Source organism: Buteo buteo, chromosome 13 (assembly GCF_964188355.1).
Source record: "Buteo buteo chromosome 13, bButBut1.hap1.1, whole genome shotgun sequence".
In the NCBI taxonomy this organism is placed as follows: domain Eukaryota; kingdom Metazoa; phylum Chordata; class Aves; order Accipitriformes; family Accipitridae; genus Buteo; species Buteo buteo.
This window is the reverse complement of record NC_134183.1, coordinates 8615505-8641620: the sequence shown is the minus strand read 5'-3', so window position 1 is coordinate 8641620 and position 26116 is coordinate 8615505. Positions and strand designations below refer to the sequence as shown.

The following is a 26116-nucleotide window of genomic DNA, read 5'->3' as shown; positions in this document are numbered from 1 at the left end:
ACTGAGGCTTTTAATTTGAGAAGTCACCCAGTGCACCTTGTGCCTGCTTCCCCGCTCTGCATACGCGGCTATTTCCCTCCTTCATGGGAGTGTGGTGTAACTAGGTATTTCTAAAGTGCTTTGAGATCTTATGCAAAAAACTGTTAGTGCAGGAACTGCAGGTACTACTTACAGATTTCCTACTATCGGCCCTGAAATCTTTCTGGATAACCCTGGGGGCTGGGGAAGATCTTTACACTGGAAGGATGGGGCATGTGCGTGCTTGCCCAGGATTGCTTCCAGCCGAAGGAAGAGACCGAGCCCTCTTCCTCCTCCACACCATTCTGCCCAGATTTTACTTTGAGCACTCCCGCTTCATGTGACCTATTACCAAAAAAAAATTAAAACAAATCATTATTTTGCATTAATTCCTTTATTGCTGGGGGGATGTGCTTAGTGCTTATGGGGACCGTGGTTAAGCCAGCTTGGCCAGTGCCTGCCTGCCCCGTGTGTGTGTCTGTCCGTCTGTCTCTTCCTTCGGGGGCCACGAGGACTCCCCGCTGCTTTCTGAGCAGTAGATGGGCAAATTGCATCTCTGCTGCGTGATGGACACCGTGATTTATGAGCTAGGGCTTGCAGCACCAGCTCCCTTTGCAAGAACTGCTGGAGGTGGCAGGAGCTGTGGGACCCAGTTGTTCGCGGAGCAGGGCCAGCCCTTGCCAGTGAGCGGCTCGCGTTGACCGATGCGGTCACATCACAGGCACCTCCAGCTGTAAACAATTGCCAGGTTGGTATTAGAAGATGGGTTTTTGCTAAGACAGGCTGTGATCAAGAGGTGGTTTCAGGTTTAGAGCTGTACAAGTCAGCCCAAGTGACAAATGTGGGGGTTTTTTGTGGGTTGGTATGAAATGCCGGGACATGCAGGGCAGAGATCTTCATTTTAGGCAGGGGTTCTCTTTGCAGCTGTACCAGGTATTACTCACCCGTCTGCCCTCTTGCATGAGTCAGCTCAAGGAGCTACCATCATGAGACTGAACTGGAAACTGGTATTTCAGCACCCTCCTTGCTCAAGGGCCGTCGCTGTGCCACCGAGAGAGGCCACAACGGGATGTGAAGAGACCCACAAAACGGCGAGCAGGAGTGGAGACTCATACCTGCCAGCGGGGGCTGCTGGATCTCATGCCTCAGGGTGCAAACAGACTGGGATCCATCTCTGCTGTGTCGTCCCAGCCGCCCACCTGCCATTTCCTACACATTTCCTACACATTTCCTACGGTCTCCGGATACTGGAGCAAAAGGTATCAGCTTGCACTCCATTTGTGAGCTCAATTCAGCAGATCCCATCTTTCTAAACCTTTCCTTTCCCTTGCTCTGGTTCAGTCTCTCCTCCTCCTCCGTGTACTTTGCTCCGTAAGGGCTGGGCTCTGGCTGGGACACAGCCAGTCTCCCTGCAGCACCGATCGGCTGCAGTGATATTGGTGTTTTGGCGTGTCTGTCTGGGATCCGCGGGTGGAGTTCAGCCGTGCCCTGCTGCCTCCTCCCATGGTCCAAGCGTGTAGCTCTGCAGAGTTTGGTGGGCTCCTCAGGGCGCTTTGGCACACATGGGGGAAGAGATGGTGGTGGAAAAGCCAGGGAGGGACTGTTTTCATGCTGAAGCTGGTCAATAATTTGGCATGTGTGCTCCAGGATAGGCACTAAGGTGCTTAATATGCACCGTGGGGAATGCCTGGTACCCAGGTGTCGGCCCCAAATCTTTCTGCCTTCACAAGCATCTACCCTGGTCCCTGCTCAGCTCACGCGCGTGCTGTAGGTCCTGCTGCTCTGAACTCAGTGCCCCAAACCAGCAGATGAAATGACCTTGACATTTGTGTCCCCCCTTTCCTGTCCTGGCAGTGAGAGCTGCCGCTGCCCTGGCCCCGCAGTGAGGGGATGAGAAATCCAGTGGCTGACACTGAATTCATCTTGCTGGGAGAGGGAAGTGGATGAAATATTTGCTGCATAGTACATGGCAGTGACGGAGAAAACGTTTTAAAGCTGTCACGGCGTGCCCCAAGCCGAAACAAATGGCATCCAGGTCAATACATGAAGTTTGTGACCTCCTAAAGGACAAGGCAGGCTGCTGCCCGGGGGGGCTGTGCTCTCCCCCTGCCTTGTGCTGCCGTGCAGGGAGCCAGAAGCAGCGTTTGAGCTGGGATGGTGCCCGGGCAGGTCAGCCCTGTGCTCTGGGTCCCAGGGGGATGGCATGGAAGCGGGGTCAGGGTGGGCAGGACACATCCTGCTTTCGCCTTTGGGACCCAGCCAGCTCCCTGGGGAGCTGGAGCAGCGGCCGGCAGAGCTTTGCATTGCAATGGTGTTTCCTCCAGTGGGGCTGGGGCTGGCCGGTGAAGCCCCCCCAAGGGTGACCGGGGTGCTGACTGCCTACACGGGCAGCGCGGCCGGAGTCATCCTCACACGACCCCGTCATGGAGCTGGCAAGTCTCGCGCCCAACCCGTGCTCCTGCCCGGGGCTCCCAGAGGAACCACAGCTTTCACAACCGCCCTGCCCTGGGTGGGTGGCTGGAAGTCTCCTTTGCTCTTCCCAGAAGGATGGGGTTTTCCTTGATGTCCTTCTAAGATATCCGAAATGGGGGGGGTGTGCATCTTGCTTTTTGCTAGGTGCATTCAAAGCGCTCGGGAGAGCCTGTGGAAGGAAAGATGTGGGGTTAGGGCAGAAATAACTGGAAGGCCATGTAGTAGACAAGGAAGGGAACTGACCGACATCCCTCTTGGGTAGGAAATCACTGGTCCCAGAGCACACAGCACCGGCAGGTCCCCGGGGGGATGCCCTGTCGGGGCAGCCCCGAGGAGAGGGAGCAGGATTGTCCCTGATCTCATTTTGAAACCACCTTCCTCTCCTCCACACTGTGCTTTTACTGCACGCCTTGCCAAACTCTGGCAGGCACCGCCTGGTTCTGCAGAGTCATTGAACCCGTGTTTAAAAGGAGAAGTGAGGGAGGGACATGTTGAAATCAATTTTTTTGACTATTTGCCTGTTTCCAGCTGAGAGACTGAGATAAGGGTGAGGGCAGGCTGCGGCTCCAGGATTATCAAGCCAAGAGGTAGGGAGATAAACTGCTGTTAATGCTTGCAGAGGGTCTTTTCATACCAGGTTTTCCTTTAAAGGGAAGATAAGATACACCTTTAAAGAGGGTGATAATGCTTATTCTTTGGAGATATGGTCTCTCAGCAGCACCTATAACCTTGTGCATGAGTGAACTGTGGAATTTATTTATCCTAGGGGCAGCCTGTAACCCCACAGGGGTATAGCCCTGTAGCGTGTAAGGAAAAGGGTTTTCCTTTAGGATGAGTTGTTCTTAAAAGGAATGGAGGGGTTCACTCTATATTGTGCATATATATGATATGTGCCCCTGGGTAGCTATTTTGGGGGGCAGCTTGATGTTGTGGGGAGGGAGGGCTATTTTATGGAATGTTGACCCACTCCCTTTGGAAATCAAAGTCCTTTTACAGTTTTCCTGACCTGGGATGGCTGGAATGTTTTGCAAGGTCCTGGCTAATTGTCTGCAGGTTTGGGGCATGGAGTTTATGGGGTCTGTATCTACTAATCAGAAATCTCTGCTAATTCTGGAGCTGCTTATAGGTCTTTTCTTATTGTTTCCTGGACGAGGAGTAATTTGAGGTGCAAATACGATGAGATATGTGAGCTCAGTGATTTTTGTCACTGGTATTTTGTGGAGCAGGTGACTGCTAGTGAAACCCAGGGGAAAAAAGAATATTTGCTGTTATTGAAACAGGATCACCCAATAACTCTCCCTTTGCATACACAGAGGCTCAAAACCATGCGAGCCTTGCACAGAGACTGTTTATAAAGCCCATGCTGGCCTCTGATGGGGGATGTGTGCTGCCCACCCTGCCGGGCCGTGCCTGAGCATTTCCAGCCGGAGTTGCAAACCAGCCCCGAGCAATGCAGTGACCAGCTGGGGAACTTTCAGGGAAAGTCCCTTTTGACAGACGCTTCCACGCTGAAGCTGAACTTTTCCTCTTTAAAGCCTGCAAAACCCCAGCACAGCCGCTGGGTCCTGGCTGGAGAACGATTGCCTGATGTGTAGCAGTATTTATGATTGCACTGGATTTTATTTCTTCAGCGTTACAAGGAGAAGGGAGGTAGATTTGAAGATTAGCTAAACTCATAGCAGTTGTTCTCTCTGTGCTGGTTGAGGTAAGACACTTTACCTTGACCCCTGTTATTTTTCGTTGGCAAGAAGCAGCAAAAGGTGTGAGCAGCTCAGGGGTGCTGTGTCCGCGTCCTGCCTTTATCTCTGTGGTTGCTCTTTGCTAAGCCAGATTTTGCTTTTGCAATCAAAGCTAAAAGCAAAGATGACAGCAATAATTTTCAAATACCATTGTGCACTTTACATCTCTACTTCCCACTTAGAACATTTTGCAGTGGAGCACAGTGCTGATGTCCCAGATCAATACACAGCATTTGTGTGTGTCAAGGGAGAGGGATGGAGAATAGAAATCAGCTCCTCTGCTGTCCCCCTCCACCAGCAAGGGAGGAGATGCTTTTAAACTGTTTGTTGGCCCAAGGTGAAGCAAATGCTAGGCTGGTCAAAGTCAAGGCTGAGGCTACCAGAGCAGGGCAAACACCTCTGAGCATCTCTGCCAGCAAAGGGGACGGGAACCCTCACCGGGCACGGGGGCGACGAGGCGGCTCCACCGCCAAACTGGGGAGCGCAGGGGAAGTGATGCTGAAGCCCAGTTCCTCAGGGCTACTGTGCCGGTGCCTGGGGGCAGTTACAAAAGAGCCCTCCTGACATGGGAAAGGCAGAAGAGTAAGGAGCAGCTTTTTTCAGACCTTAGGGCATGAGGCTGAAGGATCGCTGCGAGAGCAGGGCTGGATTTCAGCTTTTTGGTGTCTCGCCGTATCTCTGGATTTTTATTCCGTAGATCAGCTCAGTATCCCCGTGCCCCTGGCAACTCGCTGTGCGTGTGCTGTGCAGCCCCTCATGGCCCCAGTCCCGCGCTGGCCGACCTGGATAAAGAAAACCTGATCCCCACATCGACCCGCTGTCAGTGCCGGCAGCCCTTTTTCCATCTCCTGGTCCCCCAACTTCAGGGAACGCCTTTTGCCAATATAACCTGTTCTTACAGGGTTTCAGGGCAAAGGGAAATTTTGTCTCTCCTGAAGCAGCTAAAACAGTGCAACCTGCCTTCATTAAAGAACTAGATGATTGCAAGGATGAAAGGGACTGGCTGCCTGCCTCTCCCCTGTCCTCTCACAGGGATGCTGCTGCCAGCATCCTCCTGCAGCTCTTTGCGGCCCTGGTTTGAGCCAGCGTGCTGCGGGTACCTCCGTGCCATCGGAGTCACCTCTTTGCAATGCTTCCGTAGTTACGGGGACAAACTTCCCAGTGCAGTTTTCCATGGTCGAGGTTTCCTGTTTGGATTAAGCAGAAATCCCTGACAGGCTACGCAGCAGCACTGAACCTGATGTGGAGCTTCTGCTCCCTGCATTGCATCTGAAGCATCTTCTTTTACGGCTTCCAGGAGTATCTGGGGGCCAGAAATAGGAAGGCTGGAAAAAACAAAACCCTCTCTCGACGGGGTGTGAAGCATCACCCGTGGTCACAGCCCTGTTTCACAGAGCCTGTGGCTCCTAACAGCCCCAGCAGTGAGATGCAAGTCTTGAGCACGGGCTGATGTCTTTCCCCGGGCTGTGGGTCTGTCTGCTCAGCAGCAAATGCCTTACGCAGCTCAACAGCCCCTCTGAACCCGAGGCTGCTCTTAGCTGTGCATGTAAGTACGTTAGACATCCAGGAGCAAACCAGCTCTTCCCTTGGCCATCTCCTGCAGCTCTTCCTGATGCTCACCCGTCCCTTCCCCCCTCCCATTTGCCACCAGCACAGACGTTTTGATAGGGATCTTCGAGGGGAGGGCACTGCTGCTGGTCTGTGATAGGCAACTGCCTTGCAAGTTGCAATCTGATAAAGTGTTTACAAGAATGAAAGCTGACAGTAAAGCATAAGTTTTTAACTCCATTTCCTGCTGCTTTTTTTTCTCAGTAACCAGCTCTGTCTGGACAGCCTGTTTGGGAAAAAGCCCACATGCCCTTTCCCATTGCCATCCCTGGCACGTGCGCTAACTGCATCAGTTCTCAGCGCAACCTTGTCCAATGCATCCGAGTGCTGCAGGGATTTCCCACCCTGCAGCTTTTGCACTGGGTTTTAAATCCCTTCCATCCCCTGGGGCTGAAGATGACTTCTGCTTTCTGCAGGGTCCCTGTCTGCGCTCACAGGGCACGATGGCTCCCAAATACACATCAGAGCCCAGATCCTCCATGTTGGCCCCTCCATCCTCCCCACCGCCCCCTTTCCCTGCTGGGCTTTGCCTTCTCAGGACTATTTCTGTCCACTCGCTCCCAATTCCTTGTTCATAAATAATAGCAGGGACGGGATGCGCCACTTTTCTTTTGCCCCCATCCCATTTGTGCCACGAAGTCGCCATCGCCAAGGGGCTGCCCGTGCAGGACGGGGTGGTGGGAAGCAGGGCTGGGGCGCCTGCGTCCCCGTGCTGCTCTCGAAGGAGGCCTGTGCGTGTTTCCGCTTGCTAAAATGGCCATGGCGAGATAAGGTCTGTGGTTTCCTTTGAGCATGCGAGTGAGGGGGAGAGGCGGCAGCGGCAGACAGAGCTGCAGCCGCTCCCCTGCCCTGAGCTGAGCCTCCCCCCCCCCCCGACATGGATGCTGCTGGCGAGACCCCCACGGGGACCCTCCCTGGGGAGGAGATCCCTGAGGTACGTTGGCCTTGACCCTGGGCGGAGGGCTGGGGAGTGTGTTTTGGGGGCTGGGGAGCGGGTTTGGGGTGCAATGGCCCCAGGGAGGGGGTCAAGGCGGCTGTGCCCAGGGGCCTCCCGGGGTGCAGAGCTGGGTGCTGAGGCTGTAAAAGGGGAATGAGAGAAAAGGGATCGAGTCCGTGTCCTGGCCAGGAAGCTTTGCAAGGCGTGGGGGTGGGGATGTGGGGGTACCATACCCGTGCAAACGTGCACCCGAGGGCTGTGTATGGGGTCGGCCGCAGCTCTGTGCCGGCACTGGGGGTCCCCCCCTTAGCTTGGCTACAGCTTCCCAGTGCCTCCCAGTCCCCCTGGGCTCCACGCTGCCAGCAGTTCCCCCAAAGCCCTGCTCTCGGCCAACCCAACGACCCAGCCCAACTGACTGCAGCAGCCGGACAGACGGCGTCCCTCTGTCTGCCCCTGCGGAGATGGGACTCGCAGCTCTGCACGCCTCTGCCCGGTGCTGCTGGGAGCGTGGGGGCATGATTCCCCGTGCTGGACTCCTGGGATAATCTGTCCTGGTGGGGTGTCCCCATCCAGCGACTTGTCCTCCCTCCCACGTATCACTATCTCTGCAGCCAAGCTGCCCTCCCGCACTGGCTACGCTGCCCCAGCTAACGGGATGGCAGGGATGCTGGTGGCTGTATCCGGACCTGGATTTAAGCACCGCTCCCGGATTTGAGCTGGGGTCTTGGCGTGGGGATTAGCAGCAGTAAACACATCCTGGTGGCTCAGCTCGGCTATAGCTTAACTGGTCCCGTGCGCATATGGGTGAGCACGAGGGTGGAAGAGTTGAATTTAGTCCAGATGGCCAGGGGATTATGCCAGCCCTAGATTTGCCATAAGCAAATGTTAATGTTCCAGCTTGGGGTTGGGGGTTTTTGCTATTAGGGGGATCCTAAGGTCATTTTGGGGCCTGGGCTGACCTACAGGTAGAGCTCATCTGTGCGCCTGTGCCCACCAGCCCTGGCTGTGCAGGGCGCTGGGACCGTGCTCGGCATACACCCCTTGGCACAGAAAGGGCCAAACTAATTTCAAAAAAATTTCATTATATTTTTTGGCGTCAACCCCTTGCACTCGGAGAGGCTCCAGCACCGGGAGCCATAATGGATGGCACAGGGGCACCGATCCTCCTTCCTCTGGCTGCATCACCCGGCGTGTGGCGGTGTCAAAGTCACCATCACCCAGCCAGGGTCCGCAGCAGGAACAAGTTGTTCAGCCGTGGTGGTGGCTGAATCCAGACTGTGGCTAGAGAATCAGATGCAGGATGGGCTCAGCCTCGGTGTCAGGGAGGGAAGAGGGGGTGAGGATGGGCTGAGAGCTGGGGTTTGCCAGGGAAAAGGGTATTTTTGGCAGAGGTGATTTGATCTCCCAGCTGGCCCCGTGCAGCTCTGGGATGAGTGGGAGCTGACATTTGAGGCAGGGGACAACAGGGGCTGCGTGGGCAGCAGGACTCCCTGGCCAGCCCCGGGGCTGAACACCACTGGAGCTGGGCTGTGCTTCATCACGTGGCACTGTTTTAATTTAATTGCCTTTTGGAAAGTAAATGTTATTGCTGGTCATCCTTCAAGTGGGGAATGGACCTTCAGCTCAACAACGAGCAAGGCACAGTTGCAGTGGCGCTTGTTTTTCTTTCTGGCAAGGGGACTCAAGTCACAAATCCCAATGGCTTTTTGACATCTCCTTGCCCATAGCTGCCTTGCCCAGCCTGCAGCTCCTCGCTGCGCTTTGGCTACCTGCCCTCTCCCTTGGCTGCTTTGCTCTCCAGCCTGGTCCTGCTGGGCCTGGCCGAGCCAGCAAGCAACTCTGTGGGGTGAGAGGCGGGTGGCTGGCTTTTAAAGCCTCTTATGGATCACCCCAAATTGCTGTTGCCATCCTCGCTGCCCCCTCCTCAATTAACAGGGCTTGGGGGCAAAGCCCCTGTGCTGCCCCACCGGTGGGTGATGGAGGAAATGGTCCCTTGGCCACAGGGTGTCTGCAGGGTGTCACGGCAGCTTTTGGGGTATCCCACCCTGATGGACTGTGGCTGATGCCACTGTCCCAGCTGCCCTGCCCGGCTGTGGTTTCCTCCTAAAACCACCAAAAGAGACCTGACGGGAAACCTCTCTGCTTCTCTTTCTCTAGATGGATCTGTCCCACCGGTTCTCCAAGAGAGAGGTATGAGCGTGGCCCCGCCACGGTCTCCCTTGGTGGCACTGGAGGGGCTGGCAGCGCTGCTGGGGCTTGGGGACATGGCTCAGCTCCTGAAGATGCTCCCCAGGGACAGCCAGTGGTGGCCAGGCAGGGTTGGATGCTAGCAGGGGGGATGGCAGGGACTGGCGGGGAGCTGGGTTGGGGAGTCATCCCACTAATGTTGGGGGATGCATGGAGCAAGTCCCCACTGGCCTGGCCCTGTGCGAGGTGTCGGCGCTCCCCCTGCAGCTGGCCCTGCTCTATGAGGAGGTCCTCTACACCATCCTGCACCGCCTGGGCAAGCCCGAGCAGCACCACGTCGCGGATGCCCAGGAACTCTATGCCTATGTGCAAAAGGTGGGTCCCCATCTCCCTGATGAGGTCCTCAAAACCTGTCCCCTGAGACGCCCATCCTCCCAGCTAAAGGGGATGGTGGGGGGCACTCCGGGAGTTTTTGACAAGCACCTTAAAAGATGTAGCAGCAGTATCCAGCTGGAGGGCTGGGACAGCTTATGGCTGGGAAATATTAGCCTTAGGGATAAATATTTATCTTAAGCTCAGGATGGTGGGAAGAAGGCTCTCCCTCAAGAGCTTTCAGCTCATCCCCAGCCCTTCTCCTGGGGTCTTTGCTCCTATCCTCTCCCCTCGAGCTGCAGTTGGCTCCCAGGGAGCGGAGGGAAGTCCCTGGCTGCTCTCCAGCCACCATTAACAGGGCAGCATCCATTACCGGCCCTGATATCTACACAGGCTTTTGGCATGGATGCGGAGGAGCACAGCGTCATCATGCAGCAGGTCAAGGAACTGGAGGTACGCAGTGAGATGGTGTCCTCCCAGTATGCTGCAGCCCAGGGGAGGGTCCCCATATTGGGGTGGTGCTGGGGGGCTGCAGTGCCTCTCAGCACCCATGTTCAGGCTTTGGGGTACGGGGTGCGCTGGGGGAGTCACCCAGGAGCTGTTTGCTGGCCTGAGCGGCAGCTGACGGTGTGATCCTGCTCGAGCCCCATCCTTCCTCGCAGGGTTGATGACCCTCCCCACATTAATCATTATTTCTTTCATTCTTCCAGAGCCCAATTTTCTGCCTAAAAGCAACTGTGAAGGAAGCCAAGGGGATTTTGGGTAAAGACGTCAGCGGTAAGTGGAGATGGGTGGGTGTCCCATCGGAAAAGGGACAGCCGCTGCTCTCGACAGGGACTTGCATGCTTCTGCCCTCGCAGGGTTCAGCGACCCATACTGCCTGCTGGGCATTGAGGCCAAAAGCCAGGAACCGGCCCACCCTGACCACAAAAAGCGGATGAAGGCTGTGGTCAAAGACCTCATCCCTGAAGACCAGATCCATCGCACACAAGTCATAAACCAGACCCTCAGCCCGGTGTGGGACGAGACATTTATCCTGTAATATACCACCCCTGGGCTTTGCTCACTGGGGGGGCTGGAAGGGTTGCCCAGGGCTCTTGGGGGTGGATGGGGGGTTTCCCCACTCACCCCAACCAGGAGCTGGGGCTCTGCCGGGGCATTGCCTGCTGGGGCTTGCCAGGCTTCTGGTCTGACCCCTGCAGCAGGTCCAGGGAAGTGAAAAACAAAAGCGTGGCAAAAATCCTTCCGTTGGGGCTCTCCTACCTCTTCGCCAGGCTGTGCGGGGTGGTTTGGGGTCTCCCCCAGGGAGGAGCCTCCTGCTTGTAATCCCCAGCTGTCCTGCCTGCTTGCTGCTGGTCCCTCAGATGCTGCTCGAGTAACAGCATCCCGCTTGTGCCTTGCAGGGAGTTTGAAGACACGGAGACGGCCAGCTTCCACCTGGACATGTGGTGAGCGGCAGCATCCCCAGCCAGCGACACTGACCCCTGGCCCTGAGCAGGGTCTTGCCTCCCAGGAGGCTCCCTGGGGTGCTCCTTCAACCTGCACGCTTTAAAAAGCCCCAGAAACCAGCTGGGGACCCCTTTCTCCCCATCACTTTCTGGTGGAGCAGTGCACAGCGCAGGATACAACCAGCGCGCGCAGAGACCCCAAGCTGGCTTTGCCCAGGCAGGGCTGATCCCGAGCCCTGATTTTATTTATGGAAAGAAGGCATGTGCTTGCAGATTTTGGCTGGACAGCTGGTTTTGGGGGTGGCCTCAGTCCTGACACATTCCCCCACCTCAGCACCTTCCCTTTTCTGCTGTCACTGCAACTCCCTGAACTGTTTTGCAATTGCCTGAATTTCTTCCTTTCCCCCCCGCGGTGGGTTTCGCTGCCTGCCCTTGCAGGGACTCGGACACGGTGGAGTCGGTGCGGCACAAGCTGGGGGAGCTGACGGACCTCCATGGCCTCAAACGGTTGGTGCTGGCGTGGCCTTAATGGCTGCTGAGGAAAGAGGGTTTGGAAAATGCTTATTTGTCTGCTGGATTTTAGAAAGTACCTTTGGAAGGAGGGAGGGAGGGCAGCAGGTCTGCATCACCCTTCTTTGCCTCAACCACAGCTGGATCATGGTTGCAGGAAACCTTTACACCCCCTCCTTCGTTCATGCCTTTCAGGATCTTTAAAGATGCTCGCAAAGACAAAGGGCAGGACGATTTCCTGGGGAACGTGGTCCTTCGCCTGAAGGTGAGTGCTGCGGTGCATCCCCTCCTCCAAGTGTCTCCCCAGGCACCAGTTAAACCTCACAGGGTCCGGGCAGGATCCCAGTCCTGTGGCAGTACTGAGCTCACCCAGGATTCCAGGTCAGAGCTGCAAATTGATGCCAGGTCCCTCAGTTGGGTCGCAGGTGCCCCAGTCACTCACAGCACACTCACTCAGTGATTGTACATCTTTTATTTTTAATCCAGTACTAGAGTTACCCAACACAGCACCTTTCTGCCCCATTAACACAGTGGGACCTGGTCCCTCTGTGGCATCCTTCCCCCAGGAAAGCTGCCCGGAGCTTCACCCTTGTCTCTGTGGGTGCAGGACCTGCACTGCTGGGATGACCAGTGGTACCAGCTGGAGCCACGGACGGAGACGTACCCCAACCGGGGACAGTGTCACCTGCAGTTCCTGCTGACTCACAAGAAGGTAGGAGGGGATGGGGAAGGGGATCCCTTTCCATTGCCTTGGCAGGATGGGACAGCTGCCTGTCCCCTGGGGCCTAATTTGGGCTCACAGATCCCTGCCCCAAGACCAGAGGTGCCAGCACCAGGGTTTGCGTGTGCTGGAAACCAGCTCGACCCTCCCCTGAGCTCCGTGCCAGCATGGGAGCCTTGACCGTGGTGCACCTGCACCCCTTGGCTCAGCTTCAAATGGAGCTCTCTGGCCCCATGCTTTTTGGGTTCCTGTGTTCCCACTCTGACTGCATCCCTGTGTGTTCAGGCGAGTTATGGTTATTCCTTCTATGCCTTGTCTTTTTTCAGAGGGCCACCACGAACAGCCGGACACAGCCGAGCTACACTGTCCATCGTCACCTCCTGCAGCAGCTGGTGTCCTATGAGATCCTTCAGCACCAGGTACCGAGGAGGAGAAGCAGTCCTCCAGCAGCTGGGCTGGGGTGAGAGCTTCCTTTGGAGCCCACCATGCCTGACGTTGCTGCAGTGTGATGGAGAGGAGGGTCATGATGATGCCTGCCTGTGCCTGGCATCCTTATGGGGCACTCGTTCCTCCCGTGGTCCTGCAAACACATCCCCTCACTCCCTCGGTGCCTGTCCCCCTCCTCGCTCAGCCCAGCTTGCTCCAGGACACCTCACCCTCCTTTTGCATCCTCGCAGGCTGGCAGCATCGCCTGGGACGGGGAGCTGAGCAGGCATGCCAGCACCGTGCTGTACCTGCACGCCACGCAGAAGGATCTCTCTGACTTCCACCAGGTCATGGCGTGAGTACCCCACACCTGGGGAGCCACGATACGGCATCGAGGGGGGGGTCAAGGGCCCTGACACCTTCCCTGGGGGCCATCTGACCGCAGCAGGTCTCTCCCATGAGCTCAGCGTGGCTGGTATTGCCCCCAGCCCCACGAGACCTGGGTCCTGCCCCTGCAATCCCAGCTGTAGCCGTGGCTGGGGGAGCCCCACGCTGGCCCCTGGGTGCCCCCCCAGCCCCCAGGGGCTCAGCCCAGCCTCTGTCTCTTCCCCAGGCAGTGGCTGGCGTACAGCAAGCTCTACCAGAGCCTCGAGTTCAACAGCAACTGCCTGCTCCACCAGATCACCAGCATCGAGTACCAGTGGGTGCAGGAGCGCCTGAGGCCAGAGCAGGTGAGGGGGCTCCGGCACCACGAGGAGGGCAGAGATTGGGGAAACATGTCCCGTGCATCCAACCCCGAGCCTCTCCTCCTGGCTCCTGGGGCCGTTTCCCTCCCTGTGTTCCAGGAAGGGCAGGAGCTTGTGGGGTACAGGGGTGCCAGAGTAGCTGGAGGGCATTTCTGGGGAGAACCAGCCATGGAGACCAGGGCAACCCATGGGTCAGGGAGCCCTTTTGCCCTAGGGGGGGTTTGTTCCCCTCTCCGTGCAGAAGCCCTTACCCTTTGCACCAACATCCTCCTCCATTACTGCCATCAAGTCAATCACAACCCCCGCAAAACTTAAATATGACCCAATTCCTACTTTTCCCGACCTGTTTTCCCAGGGCATCCCAGCACCCTGCTGAGACTCCGAATTTTTCATGCATAGCAATGAGATTTAAGTGCAGAGCTCAGTTCAGCCCCTGGGGCGAGAAGTTACCCAAGGCATCACGGGCTTTTCCTACCCTCAGAGCAGGCTGGAGAGGAACGGGAGCCACCAGCTCCCTCCGCCACAGTGCTGTGGTCCTGCCAGCATCTCTGTCTGCTGCTAAGGGCGGCGTGTGTTTCCTTCCTTCTCCCCAGAAAGCAGAGCTGGCTGAGTCCTTCCAGTCCTTGCTGACTTACGGGGTCTCCCTCATCCGGAGGTACCGCATCATTTTCCCCCTCTCTGTCCCGAGGTCCACAGAGAGGCTCCAGTCCCTGCTCCGGTGAGTTGAGCACTGGTGCCAGCTGTGCCTGGGGTCGTATGGCTTGGGCACCGTGATGGACAAGCCTGTAAGCTTGAGCAAAAACTCGCGTGAGCCTTTTCTGCCCCTTTCTAGGCTTCTGTGACACTTGTTCTGTCCCGTCCCTTGTCCTGGGGTCCCCGTAAGGGATGTTGTTGGGAGGGGAAGGTCTGTTTGGGTAGGGTCTCTGGGGGGAGAGGTGGTTGTTTCTGACGGGCTGGTGCTGGGTTTCACTCAAGGTTCTCCTTCTGCAGGGTCCTGGTCCAGATGTGCAAAATGAAAGCTTTCCGTGAGCTGTGCACGCTCAGCCCCAACCTCCCCCAGACGGTTTCCTCGGCGCTGAAGGTAGTGGGACCAGGGGTCTCACCCTCCCCAGCCCCAGGGAGGTGGGACCCTGCGGGTCTCCCTTCCCCTCCATCCCCTGCCCAGTGCCCGCACCTCAGCAAAGCCACGTGGACCACCGTGGCTGGGGGCGGGGGAAATACCTGCCCCTCTTCAACCTGGCGGTCCCAGCCTGTGGTTCCCACCACATGGAGCTGGGTCCTGGCCACAGCCAGGGGACAGGGAGAGCGAAGCAGGTGACAGAGCTGGCCCTGCTCCTCCTGCTTCCCTGCCATCACACCAGGACCCCTCTCTTGCAGTCAGGCACGACGGAGTGGTTTCACATGAAGAGGCAGCACCTCAAGCCCATGGTGAAGGTCAGTTCCCACCTCTGCCTCGCTGACATTATAAGAAGCAATTTGCTGGGCTTGGGGGTGGGATGCCTGGAGGGGGTGGGAAGACAAGGCTGAGATGAGGCTTCTCCAGTTTTCTGATACAGTCAAGGCATTCGGGTTTCTAGCTTAAAAATACCATGAGCCATGTTACCTGCAGCTGCCAATGTGCACTGAAGCTTAAGGCCTTGGTGCAACGCTCAGGAGAACAGGAGGTGGTCCCCAGCCCAGACATGCAATCAATAGGAATAAATCAGATCAGAATGGAGCCCAGGTCATCTCAAAATCACTGAGCATCCAAAACAAGCTGTTCCTTCCTTTGCAGAGCATGGAGGAGAATGGCAAAGCCTTGTCCAGACTCCTCCTGGAGGTGGTAGGAGATCTCCAGCAGTGCCAGAAAATCTGGAATAAATTCTTCATCAAGTAGGTTTTGGAGCTTCATCCCCCCTCATCCACCTTCCCTGGGGTCAAGAGCAACAGGGCACTTTGATGCCTCATTCCTTGGCCCTTGGACTCTGCGGATAGCATCTGTGGTCCCATCTCTGTCTCTTAGAGCTGTACTGTCCTCACTCTTACGGCAAGGGCATGGCCTGGGAGGGTTTGCTGGGCTGGGGCTGGCAGGCTTCTGACTGCCCGGTTCTCTCTTGCAGCACCTTGAAGTTGAATCTCTTCTCCATCGCCTACCTGGAGCTGGAGAGCCTGGTGAGCAAATCTGTGCTGCTCTGCACTCGTGGGACTAAGGTCTAAAGCCAGGCTGAGGTTTTTCACCACACTTCAGGTGGCAACTGCTTGTTGCAAGCCTGGAAAGGGAGCAAGCCAGGGAAACTCTCCATCTTTCCCTGCATGCCCATCAAGTGACTATCATCTGCTTACTTAGAATCATAGAATTATTTAGGTTGGAAAAGACCTTTAAGGTCATTGAGTCCAACCGTTAACCTCACACTGCCAAGTCCACCACAAAACCATGTCCCTAAGTGCCACATCGACACATCTTTTAAATACCTCCAGGGATGGTCACAGAACCACTTCCCTGGGCAGCCTGTGCCAATGCTTGATAACTGTTTTGGTGAAGAAATTTTTCCTAATATCCAATCTAAACCTCCCCTGGCACAACTTGAGGCCATTCCCTTTTGTCCTATCGCCTGTTACTCGGGAGAAGAGACTGACCCCCACCTCGCTACAACCTCCTTTCAGGCAGTTGTAGAGAGCAATAAGGTCTCCCTTCCGCCTCCTTTTCTCCAGACTAAACAGCCCCAGTTCCCTCAGCCGCTTCTCATAAGACTTGTGCTCTAGACCCTTCACCAGCTTTGTTCCTCTTCTCTGGACACGCTCCAGCACCTCAATGTCTGTCTTGTAGCGAGGGGCCCAAAACTGAACACAGGACTCGAGGTGCGGCCTCGCCAGTGCTGAGTACAGGGGGACGATCCCTTCCCTAGTCCTGCTGGGCACACGATTTCTGATACAGGCCGATGAATCTTCTGAAATGCCACCCAAAAGGAAGAGGAGTCCCCTGAGCTCACCCTCACCACGCAGCTCCAGAGACCCCCTAGCAGACCAAGCCTTCATGGCTGGACCCTCACTAACAGTTGTCCCCCCCTTCCCTTGCTCACTGCCAGGTCGCAGAGCATGTCCAGGAGCAGCTGCGCGAGGTTGACAGCAGCATGTCCAAGCCCACGGCCGAGAGCCTTTTCCAGCTCTACATGAACCTGCAGGAGCTCTATCAGATGAAGGACTTCCTCCCAAAGAGGTATCCAACCCAGAGAGGAGAGATGCCAAAGCAAGGGAACGAGCGGTTAATTGAGAGGAACTCTAAATCCTTCCCATTCACCTACATCACTAATTACACACAAGGCAAACCAGGCTGTTGGTGTCTGGTGTCAATGTGAGCATCACCAAAAGGCTTTCAGGCTTGTTTCTGAGTGGGGTTGATGGAAACCTCAACTTCCAGACAAGGGGACGTTTCTCCTTAGCACGGTGCTACGTGCTGCCTCCACCTCGGGGCAGTTTCTTGTATGTGAGAGCAAGGAGGGGTGATGGCCCCGGGCCATTGCTGTGCAGCTGGAGAAGCTGGTGCCTTCATCCACAGGGATGGACCTCTGGCTCTGAGCAATTTCCACCAGTGGTTCAAGGAAGCTGTGCCCCAGTGGCTGCAGAAGGCCTACACCATCGCGCTGGAGAGAGCACAGAGAGCCATCCAGATGGACCAGGTAATGTGGGGAGAACATTTCCCTCCGTCCTTTGAGGACACTCCAGCTCCCTCCATGCCTTGCTGCTGTGCCTGGCTCACAGCATTGAGACTACCATGTAGGTGCCACTTGGAGCCCAGGAGTGGGCTGGTTCCTGTCCCAAATGCATAACAAAGGATGTGGTCTCCTGGACCGGTTGATCCCACCCTGGCCCCACACCGCATCCCCGTGCCCCTTCCCTCACTGCTCTCTGGCAGCTCGAGCAAGTTGATGAACCTGCCTTTTGGCCATGCTGTGAGCATCCCCTTCACTTCTGACCTTTAGGAAGAGGGGAGGGAAGGCAGCCATGGGGCTGCGGGCTCCTCGCCCTGCTCTTCAGTGTGATCCAGCCATGCTGGGTTGGAGTATGATGGAGGACAGCCTCATGCAGGGAGCTCAGGCTGCTCCATCCATCCTCATCTCCTCCACTCTCCAAAGTGACCGGGTGATGACATTGGGATATATGGAGCTGACGATGGGCCAGAGCGCCCCAAAGTAAAGGAGCAGCTCTCCTGCATGGGATGGCTTCTTTCCATACAAGCTAAGTTGCCTTTACTTTCTCTGCCCTCTCAGCTGACGCCCTTCGGGGAGCTCAACAAGCACAGCACATCCACTGTGGACCTGTCCACCTGCTACGCCCAGATTGTGAAGACCTGGCAGCAGCTCAACTGGCCGGACCCTGAGGAAGCCTTCATGATCATGGTGAAGCTCGTGGAGGTTTGTACACTGGCCCCTGCCAGCAGATGCCATGCTCATGGGCATCAGCAGCCAGAGTTTCCTCTCCTGCTCTTGGAGATGTGTCTCCATCAATGGGGCTAGTGTCCCACACTGATGCGGCAGGGTCCCCTGGCCCTGTGGTGGTCCCCATGTTGCCCAGCTCAGGCCCGTTGGCTTCTTCTCTATCCTGCAGGACATGTGCAAAATCGCCCTGATGTACTGCCGCCTCATCAAGGAGAGGGCTGAGGCTCTGTCGCTGAGCGAGCAAAACGAGGGTGAAGCGGCCAACAGGGTTGGTATCGGGGCAGGGTCCACTGCCTAGGGAAAGGCAGGATTTGGCCATGGTTTTGGGCTAGAGAGGGAGACAAGCTGCTGAACACCCAGCTGACATCCCCGGTTTGGGTTTCATGGGGATCAGCTGGCCCCTGATATCCGTAATCCTGGAAAGTCAAGAGGGAAATGGTGTAAGCAGGGGGAGCAGGATGGGGATGGAGATGGGGGTGGGGATGGAGATGGGGTTGGGGTTAGGATGGGGATGGGGATTGGGTTGGGGAGGGGGATGCTGAGGATGAGGATGAGGATGAGGATGGGGCTGGGGGTGGGGACAGGGGTGGGGACAGGGATGGAGATGGAGATGGGGATGAGGATGGGGATGGGGAGGGAGCCAGCAGGGGATGCACCAGGGAGTCTGGGACACCCTGAAGCAGAAACACCTCCTGCAGCTCTGCATCGTGGTGAACAACATCAAGCAGCTGCGGCTGCTGATCCTGAAGCTGCCATCGCAGCTGGACTGGGCGCATCTGGAGCAGCGCACGGGGGCTGTCATCGACCGGCAGCAGATCCAGAACACGCTGCACAACCAGCTTGACAGCACTGTCTCCTGCCTGGACCGTGAGGTCCAGGACGTGGTGCAAGCCCTGGCCACCAAGGTGACCACCTGCCACTGACCCTGTTGCCCCTTGCCTGGCCTGAAGTGGGGAGGTTTCACCTAAGGGGACCTGGAGTCCACAGTGCTCCTGGGACGGAGACAAGGTGGACCTGGGCATGAAGAAGCTGGTGCAGAGGGCAAATGCTAACGCCTCCATGCATTTCTCCCTTGGCAGCTGGAAAAAGGCATCGCCAGACACATCCAGGAGCTCTCGTCTTCCAACAACACCCGGGAGCCAGAGGACGTAAGTACCTGGCGTGGTCTGTTCCATCCCATTTTTTTTCAGGCAGTTGTGAATAACCCTTGCCCACTGGTGGAGGCGCCCATCACCCTTCCCCACCTCTCCCTGCCCCACGCCTGGGGCATGGAACACACCAGTGATGGGGCCCAGACCTCCATACGCTTCATTTGATGCCAGTGTCGGCAGCAGGACCAGACTGGGCACAGCCTGCCTACATCCTCGCTGTGGGAAGGAGCCCCTCTGGACCCCCTCCTGCCCTGCTCGCTCTGGCCAGCAGCTCTGCCTCTCTCCCTGCTGGTTACAGCCCCCCTGTGCCCTCCCCAATGCCCCTCTCCTCTCGCTGCAGTCCATCATCCCACTCATGAAGTTCCTGGAGTCAGAGCTGCAGTATCTCAACGAGCATCTGGTTCAGGAGAACTTCAAAAGGTAAGCGGGGGGGCTGGGGATGCATGGCGGATGCCAGCAGCATCACCGTCCCTCAGCAGGAGCGTCCCCCCAGCCCCATGGGGCTTGGGGACTTCCCACTTTGGGGCTGGCTGCTCAGCCCAGTGGGATGAGCTGGTTCCCTCTGGGGCTTTGCAAAGCCCCTCGGCCGAGGACCAAAGCCCCCAGCCCACTCCCCTGGACACCCGCTCACAGCCTTCCTCCCTCACCCTCGCAGCCTTCTCGCTCTCCTCTGGCATCACACCTTGGCCGTGCTGTCGGCAGCCACGGCGCAGCAGGTCCCCTCGGCCCAGCGCTACAAGAAGCTGCATTGTGCCCTGAAGGTACCGGTGGGGGACAGGGGGTCCCCAGCAGGGGTGAGTGTTTGGATGCCACCTAACAGCATCCTTCTCCCCAGAGCCTGGAGCTGTGCTTCCATGCCGAGGGCTGTGGGCTGCCGCTGGAGACCCTCCACACTGCAGCCTTCCTGGTACGGGGTGCTGGGAATGGGGAGGGTTCCCAAGGGTTTTCTTTGGGTGCCCTCCAGGGAGGGCAGCCCCAGGCTGCGGACACATCCGTGTGCTTGACCATCACCTCTCCTCCTCCCCACAGTCGCTGGACACCCACCTGGCTCTCTGCTCCGCCACCAGCCGCAAACTCATCCAGAAATACTTCAGCAACAGAATCCAGCAGCAGGTAGGAGTCAGGATGGTGCCCCCAGCCCCTTCCCACATCCCACCCTTGCACACACCAGGCTGCCTGGCACAGCCTGCCTGGGGAAATGTGGGATTTCCCCACCACCCTCCCAGTCCTGGGGCTGTTGGGGCTGGTTTTGCCCCAGTGCTGGGCAGGAGGGTGTTCAGTTGCATCCCAGAGGATGCCCATCACCCTACCCTGGTACCCTAAAACACCTGCTCAGCCTCCACCAGACCCTGGGCATCCCCTCCACAAGCATGCCAAAAGGCAGCACCCTTATTCTTCTACCCCACCGCTCAGCTGGACACCAGCTCGGAGAAGTACGGGGCTGTGACAATCAAAGCGCTGTACCGCCCTTCGGAGCAGAAACTCCGCGTGGAAGTGCTCAACGCCGTCAACCTCATTCCGCTGGACTCCAACGGTGGGTGTGGGTAGGCTGGGGAGACCCACTGCCCTGGGGTCCCCTGTCCTCAGTCCCTGATACGCTCCTGGGTAGAAGAGATGCTGGCAGGGCTTGGAGTAATGGGACACTGTCTTGATTTGCTTTTGCGTTCAAAGAGGTGGATTTGGGGAAGAAGCGGGGATTATTGCAGTGGTCCGGGGTGGTCCAGTGGGATGCGGCAGGCAGGACCCTGTGCCCACATCCCGCTGCCTTCAGTTTGCGGCCCAAGCCAGCAGCCAGGGCAGGTGGCTTTTTTTCTGTCGTGCAATGGCTCAGACAAAAAAAAAAAAATATGCCAAGGTGACAAGGGACAGTGTCTCGGGCTGGCTGTCATTTGGGGACGTCTCCAGGAGAGGTCACTCCTCTTGCAGCCACCCGTGGCCGATCGCCGTGTGGGCAGGGTTGGGGATGTTCCTGCACCCTCCCAGGAGCGTGGGGTGGCGGGTGGTGCTGAGGGTGCCCTGACACCCCCCCCCCCAGCCACCCCAGTGTGTCCAGCCACCCTGGCTGGCCGGGGCAGAGGGGGCGGTGGGATGGGGCTGATGTCTGCACCCCACCAGGCTCGAGTGACCCCTTCGTCCAGCTCACCCTGGAGCCCCGGCACGAGTTCCCCGAGGTGGTGGCCCGGACCACCCAGTGCAAGAGGAACGAGCTGCACCCCCTCTTTGATGAAGCCTTTGACTTGTACGTAAGGGCTGACACCCACCGGGACCCCCAGTCCTCCACGCTTCAACTGAGCCCCTGCTATGGGGCTGCTGCTCTGGGATCTGGGTCCTGCCCTGGGATTTCACCCCCTGCACCCCACTGGGGGGTCAGCTGTGAGGTCCCACAGTGGGAACTGGGGGGGATTGGCTTCCCACGGAGCATCACCCTGGGGAAGCCTGTTTGGTCCCTGGAGGGAAGGTTGAATTTCGGGACAGAGGGCTTGGGATGTGATGTTGCCTGCGTCCCGTCCCCCTTGCAGCTTGATCCCCCCCGAAAAATGCCGGCAGGAGGGGGCCTGCCTGCTGCTGACCGTGTTCGACTACGACACGCTGGGGGCCAATGACCTGGAGGGCGAAGCCTTCTTCCCCCTCTGCCACCTACCCGGCCTCGATGCTGATGAGGACCAGGCTGATGCGGGACGGGTGCCCCAGACCCGCCTGCCCCTCATGCACCCCAAACCCACCGGTACGTGGTGCCACGGCTGGGCTGAGTCTTGCCGAGCCCCTGCCAGCCCTGCGGCCTGGGGAGGGGGCTGCGGTGAGTGTCTCCCACCATCATTCCCCTCCTCTCTGGCAGGAGACGAGATCCTTAGGCTACTGGAGTCCAGGAAGGGGGACAAAGAGGCTCAGGCCTTCGTTAAGCTCCGCAAACAACGAGCCAAGCAGTCCAAGGAGACGGAGTGAGGGAGACGGAGGAAGAAGGTCCTGAAATGAGGGGCTCTGGACAGTGGGACCCCAGGATTTTTGTCAGTGCTGCAGCCAGAGCTGTCGGCAGGGGCCGGAGGGATAGAAGGGGTCCCTGTGGCCGCCGCCACCTCCCAGCGCCCATCTCACCCCCACCTTCGGGTAGCAATGCTCCCATGAGGCTGGGGAGGGTGGGCACATGATATTTCGGGATTTCTTTGCCTGTCTGGACTGACAACACTACACGGGGGATGTGAAAGTGTGTGGCTGTCCCTGTCCGTCCCCCATTAGCTTGTCACTGCCGCATCTCCGGGCCACGTCCCCAACCATCCCGTCTGCAGCACTGCATCAGGGCGATGCAAACACATCGTCATTTATTTGGGGTGGGGACAATCCATGGCCAAACCTGCCTTTTTTTTTTTCTTTTTTTCTATTTTTCTTGTGGATAAGCCTCTTATTTTAAATTAAAAGCACTAAAGCTGATGCGTGGGCTGAGTGTGTGCAGGGAGTGCTTTGGGGCAATGGCCCTGTGCCAGGAGCAGCTGTGGCAGCAGCGCGGTGCGGTGGGACAAGGCATTTGGGGAATGGTGGGGGCTGCCCCCTCTTGACGGGGTTAAGCCGGGAAGGGGCAGCCAGCTGCAGGATTTCAGCGGGGAGGCGATGCCACGTGAGTGATTTTGTCCAAGTTTCCCACTGGAAACGAGATGGGGAGCTGGGATGGTGCTGAGCCTTGCACCACTGGCGAAGAGCTGTGCCGGCGCTGAGAGGCAGCTGGGTCCCTCACCCAGGGACTGGCAGCACCAGCTCGGCAGTGGCTGGCACTGGCCGCTGCTTTTTCCTCCCCTCCCAGCCTTGGCTGGTCCCCGAAGGCAGCGGAGTCTTTGGCGAGAGCTTGGCTGGGCTGAATCAGCCAGGCCGTTTTCCTCTGCAGGGAATCGGGTAGCATCGTTTTCGAGTTATACGCCGTTGCAAAATATCACCTACACCGAGGTCTGAATCAAACAGCTGGGAAAGCTGCCGCAGCCCCGCGGTGCTGGAGGCAGGTGGGGCTGAGCACGCAGCACGGCCGGTGCCCGTCAACCTGCCGATGGAGACGGGTTTTGGCCTGTGAAAGAGCCTGACAAGACAAACGTAAGGCCCAGGCCTGGCTCAGGCACGGCAAAAGGCTTTTAGGACAGGCAGCGCGCGGTGATTTGGTGATAAAAAAAGGGCCCCAGGCAGACATGTGTGTCCTCAGGGCTGCATGGTGCTGGGCGAGAGGGGACGGGAGCAGGAGCCATCCCTGCCCAGCCTGGCACTGCCAGCTCCGGGCCTGGCACACCCCTGTGCAGCCAGTCAGGTTTTGTGGTTGGTTTTTGTTTGTTTGTTTGTTTTTTCTTTTAAAAATGTGCATAGCTCTTGTGTGTGCTTTTGTATTTTACCACCGATCCTATCGACCTCAGGGTGCCCACTGGAACTGAGGGAGCCTGGGAGCTTGCTGGATTCGGGGCAGCAATAAACAGCATTGCAGACCCGTCAGCCAAACCACACGGCACTTTGGGCTGCCCAGAGCCCAGACACAGCGGGCAGAGGTCCAGCGTTGCCCCCAGCTTGTGCCAGGGACCTGGGTCCCTCTGGCTACAACCCACAGTGGTGGGCAGCTTCGCAGGGTGCATCGCACGTGGGGTGACCCAGGTCTAACAGCAAAAATGCCCAGCAGGGCAGGTGGTTGCAAACTGTTGGGTTTTTTGCAGCTTGTTTTAGCTGCCCTTATTACTAATTATAAATCTGGAGCTCCTTCTGCCCGCACCCTGCAAGGGGGAGGCTGGGTTTGAGCTGCAGCACGTCCCTGGGAGCCACTGTTTCTCAGGGAATTAAAAGCATCACCCTGCGGGCTGCCTGAGCACCAGATGCTTTCTTGGTGGGCAGAGCAACGGCTGGGTCAATTCAGGTCAAGCCCTCGATGCGGGGGTGGTGGTGGGGGGAAAGCTCCTTTGGTATCTGTGTGACATGGCCAGGCGCGCTCGAACCCACAGCAGGAGGGATTAAGGCGCTGCTCGCTCACAAGGAAGCCATTTGCTGGCTTAAATTACTCTTTTCGGTCCCCCCTTGTAGCTCTACAGAGAAGCAAGATTCCAGAGAAGGGCCCCTGCTTGGGGAGGAGATGCTCGCTGTCCCAGGGCGTCATTTCGGACGAGTCACTGCTCCTGCTCCCGGAGAGAGGAAACCCCAAGCCTGCACTCTGCAGCTAATTTGGTGTTGGCACCTGCTAGCAACCTGCCTCACGCTTTATTGCAAGGCTTAGCTCTATGGGGCTGCAGGTTTGAACATGGTTTTAGCTTATTTTTAGCTGTATGTTTAAAAATTGCTGTGCTCTAACTTGCTCTGGGCTGACCATCACCCAGGTGTCCTTGCTGGAACAGACAGTGTGTCCCAGTGAGCAGGTGGCACGGACTAACCTGTTTTGAGGTTGTTGGCTCTTCATTATCCAAGGTGTTTTAGCTTAATTTTTGCTCAGCTCTGGGCAGTTGTGTGGGTCTTTTCCCACCCCAAAAGAAATCATATCCTTTACAGAGAAGGATTAATAAACCTTAAACAAGCAGAGTGTAACTAACCCCAGGGACCAGGAGAATAGCCTCAGTGTTAAAAAATAAGGCTTGAAGCACAGAAAACCAGCTCCTAGCAAATGCAAGACTGAGGAGGAAGAAATCCCCATCATCATCATCCTGGTGAAGAACCTTGACACAGGCAGATTGCTGCAACACATGAGGGAAGGGGGCAGGCACTTACATCTACCAATTTTATTGTGTTACTAATAATCTCTAATATAAATTGGGTGATTTGGATTATTGTTGTGATTGGACTAATAGTAAGAGATTGATGCATCTTTGAAACATTAATTAGACCAAAAATAAAAGGTAATTCTTGGATCTGTACGTAAGGCATGTTCTTTTGGGTGCCCATGCATGAAACTATGTATGTAACGATTTAAATGTTCATATCCCCTGCAGTTGCACAGGCACACAGGCTCAGGCAGAGCTTACCTTGGCCCAGCCTGGCTCTTGCAGGAGAGAAACTTTTATCTGGGTGATAAAAGTGCTCTTTCCTCTGTGGCTTTGCCATTTCCAAAGGAGTTTCTGTCCCACCTAACTGTACCGCATCGACTCTCCCCCTCTTCCATTACACCTTGATCATAAAGGTGAAGGACACCCACCCTGAAAAAAGGGGCTTGATCCAGAACGGAGCTCAGGAAGAAATTATTCTTGGTCGTGTGAAAGGGAGAAGGCAAAATTGGCCACAGATCTGTTGTTTTGAGGGCTCCACCGCACAGACTTCTCCACACCTCCCCAAGCTGCACATACACCCCGGGCATGCATGCACGCACACACACACACTGCTTTATTATATTTTTTTTTTCTTAGCAAAAAAATAAAAATTTATTGTCCTCTAAAAAAAAAATCCATCCTGCCCTTGGAAACTGTGACACAGATTGAGTTCTTTCCAGCCCCACATGCAAATTCACTCTGCCAAGAAAAGAGTCTAAACCAGGTTTCCGACAGCCAAAACACATATTTACAGAGTACGAGAGAACGACAGCTGAAATCACAGTTCTATACATGGAATCAACAACACATTTTACACACCACCGATCACCATTCTGCCAACTTCTACACGGACTAGGGGCGCTTCTGCCCAGTGCCCTTCCTCCTGGGAAAAGCAGGGAAGAGACTGGTCAAGAATTGCCACCAGAAATACTGCAGTGTGTATTATTATTATTTGTTTTTAAATGTATACTGTATTTATTTTGTTTTAACATTGGAAGCTACGGAGTGGGGAAGCCCCAGAAATCCCTCCGATGCAGTCACTAGATTGCAGGAATACTTCACCTTTAAAATACTAGGTTTTACATCAGTAACATCTATTTTGCTGTTGGCCATCGCTCCAAGGATTATTATAATTCTGGAGGAAAACACTGGTAATATTCTTCCTTCTCAGATGGGGGAAAAGGAGAAAGAGAGGAGGTTCGGAGGCTGGTGGAAGCAATGAATTACTGAGTCCATTGAGCATTTCAGGCTTCCTCACAGAGTAAGGAATTCTCTTCATTGTCTCAGCTGCACAAGCCTTGCAAGTGGCTCAGGTTCAGCTTCAGAGATGTACAGAAAGTATAAAACCCTTTGGCAGCAGATCAGCTGCAGCGACTCCCTTCGGGGGTGGGGGGGTGGGGGGGCGGGCGCAGAATCTCCTTAAGGAAAATGTTGTGCTCCAGCTCTGAGACTTTCCCCTGTCCCTCCTGTGCCACTGTGTCTTTGCCACAGCTGGCATGCAGCTACATCATCTAAGGCCAGAGATGATCTAAAAGTGGTCCTGTTAGCCCAAAGCGATGCCAAAATTCTTTAGCTCCTGGCTATCGTCTACAGCTCTAGCCTTGCTTTTTGGTATCTAT

At 56.4% G+C, this 26116-nt stretch overlaps 1 protein-coding gene across 3 annotated transcripts; it reads left to right on the top strand.

Moving 5' to 3' along the window:
• Positions 1-1201: 1201 nt before the first annotated feature.
• On the top strand, positions 1202-22357 carry UNC13D (unc-13 homolog D). Of its 3 annotated transcripts, none has more exons than XM_075043878.1 (32): positions 1202-1277; positions 8932-8964; positions 9229-9336; positions 9727-9786; positions 10044-10110; positions 10194-10371; positions 10737-10781; positions 11220-11288; positions 11487-11556; positions 11899-12003; positions 12339-12431; positions 12690-12793; positions 13052-13169; positions 13778-13902; positions 14175-14265; positions 14562-14618; positions 14959-15056; positions 15284-15335; positions 16250-16380; positions 16720-16840; positions 17432-17575; positions 17769-17867; positions 18298-18504; positions 18679-18747; positions 19091-19170; positions 19406-19511; positions 19586-19657; positions 19780-19863; positions 20164-20284; positions 20866-20989; positions 21270-21475; positions 21587-22357. In XM_075043878.1, exons 2-32 carry the CDS (start codon positions 8932-8934, stop codon positions 21691-21693), a joined length of 3144 nt encoding a protein of 1047 aa, XP_074899979.1. In that variant the 5' UTR covers positions 1202-1277; the 3' UTR covers positions 21694-22357. The 3 variants fall into 3 exon arrangements, with proteins under 3 accessions (XP_074899979.1, XP_074899978.1, XP_074899977.1); XM_075043877.1 differs by lacking the exon at positions 1202-1277 and adding an exon at positions 2932-3077; XM_075043876.1 differs by lacking the exon at positions 1202-1277 and adding an exon at positions 6657-6771.
• The last annotated feature ends 3759 nt before the right edge of the window (positions 22358-26116 follow it).

Excerpts from the sequence above, each read along its gene's own strand:
- UNC13D (XM_075043876.1), top strand. The coding sequence starts at position 6,715 with ATGGATGCTGCTGGCGAGACCCCCACGGGGACCCTCCCTGGGGAGGAG. Across the intron at positions 10,782-11,219 it reads AGCTTCCACCTGGACATGTG|GGACTCGGACACGGTGGAGT; the intron begins GTGAGCGGCAGC and ends CTGCCCTTGCAG. Across the intron at positions 17,868-18,297 it reads AGGGTGAAGCGGCCAACAGG|CTCTGCATCGTGGTGAACAA; the intron begins GTTGGTATCGGG and ends CACCTCCTGCAG.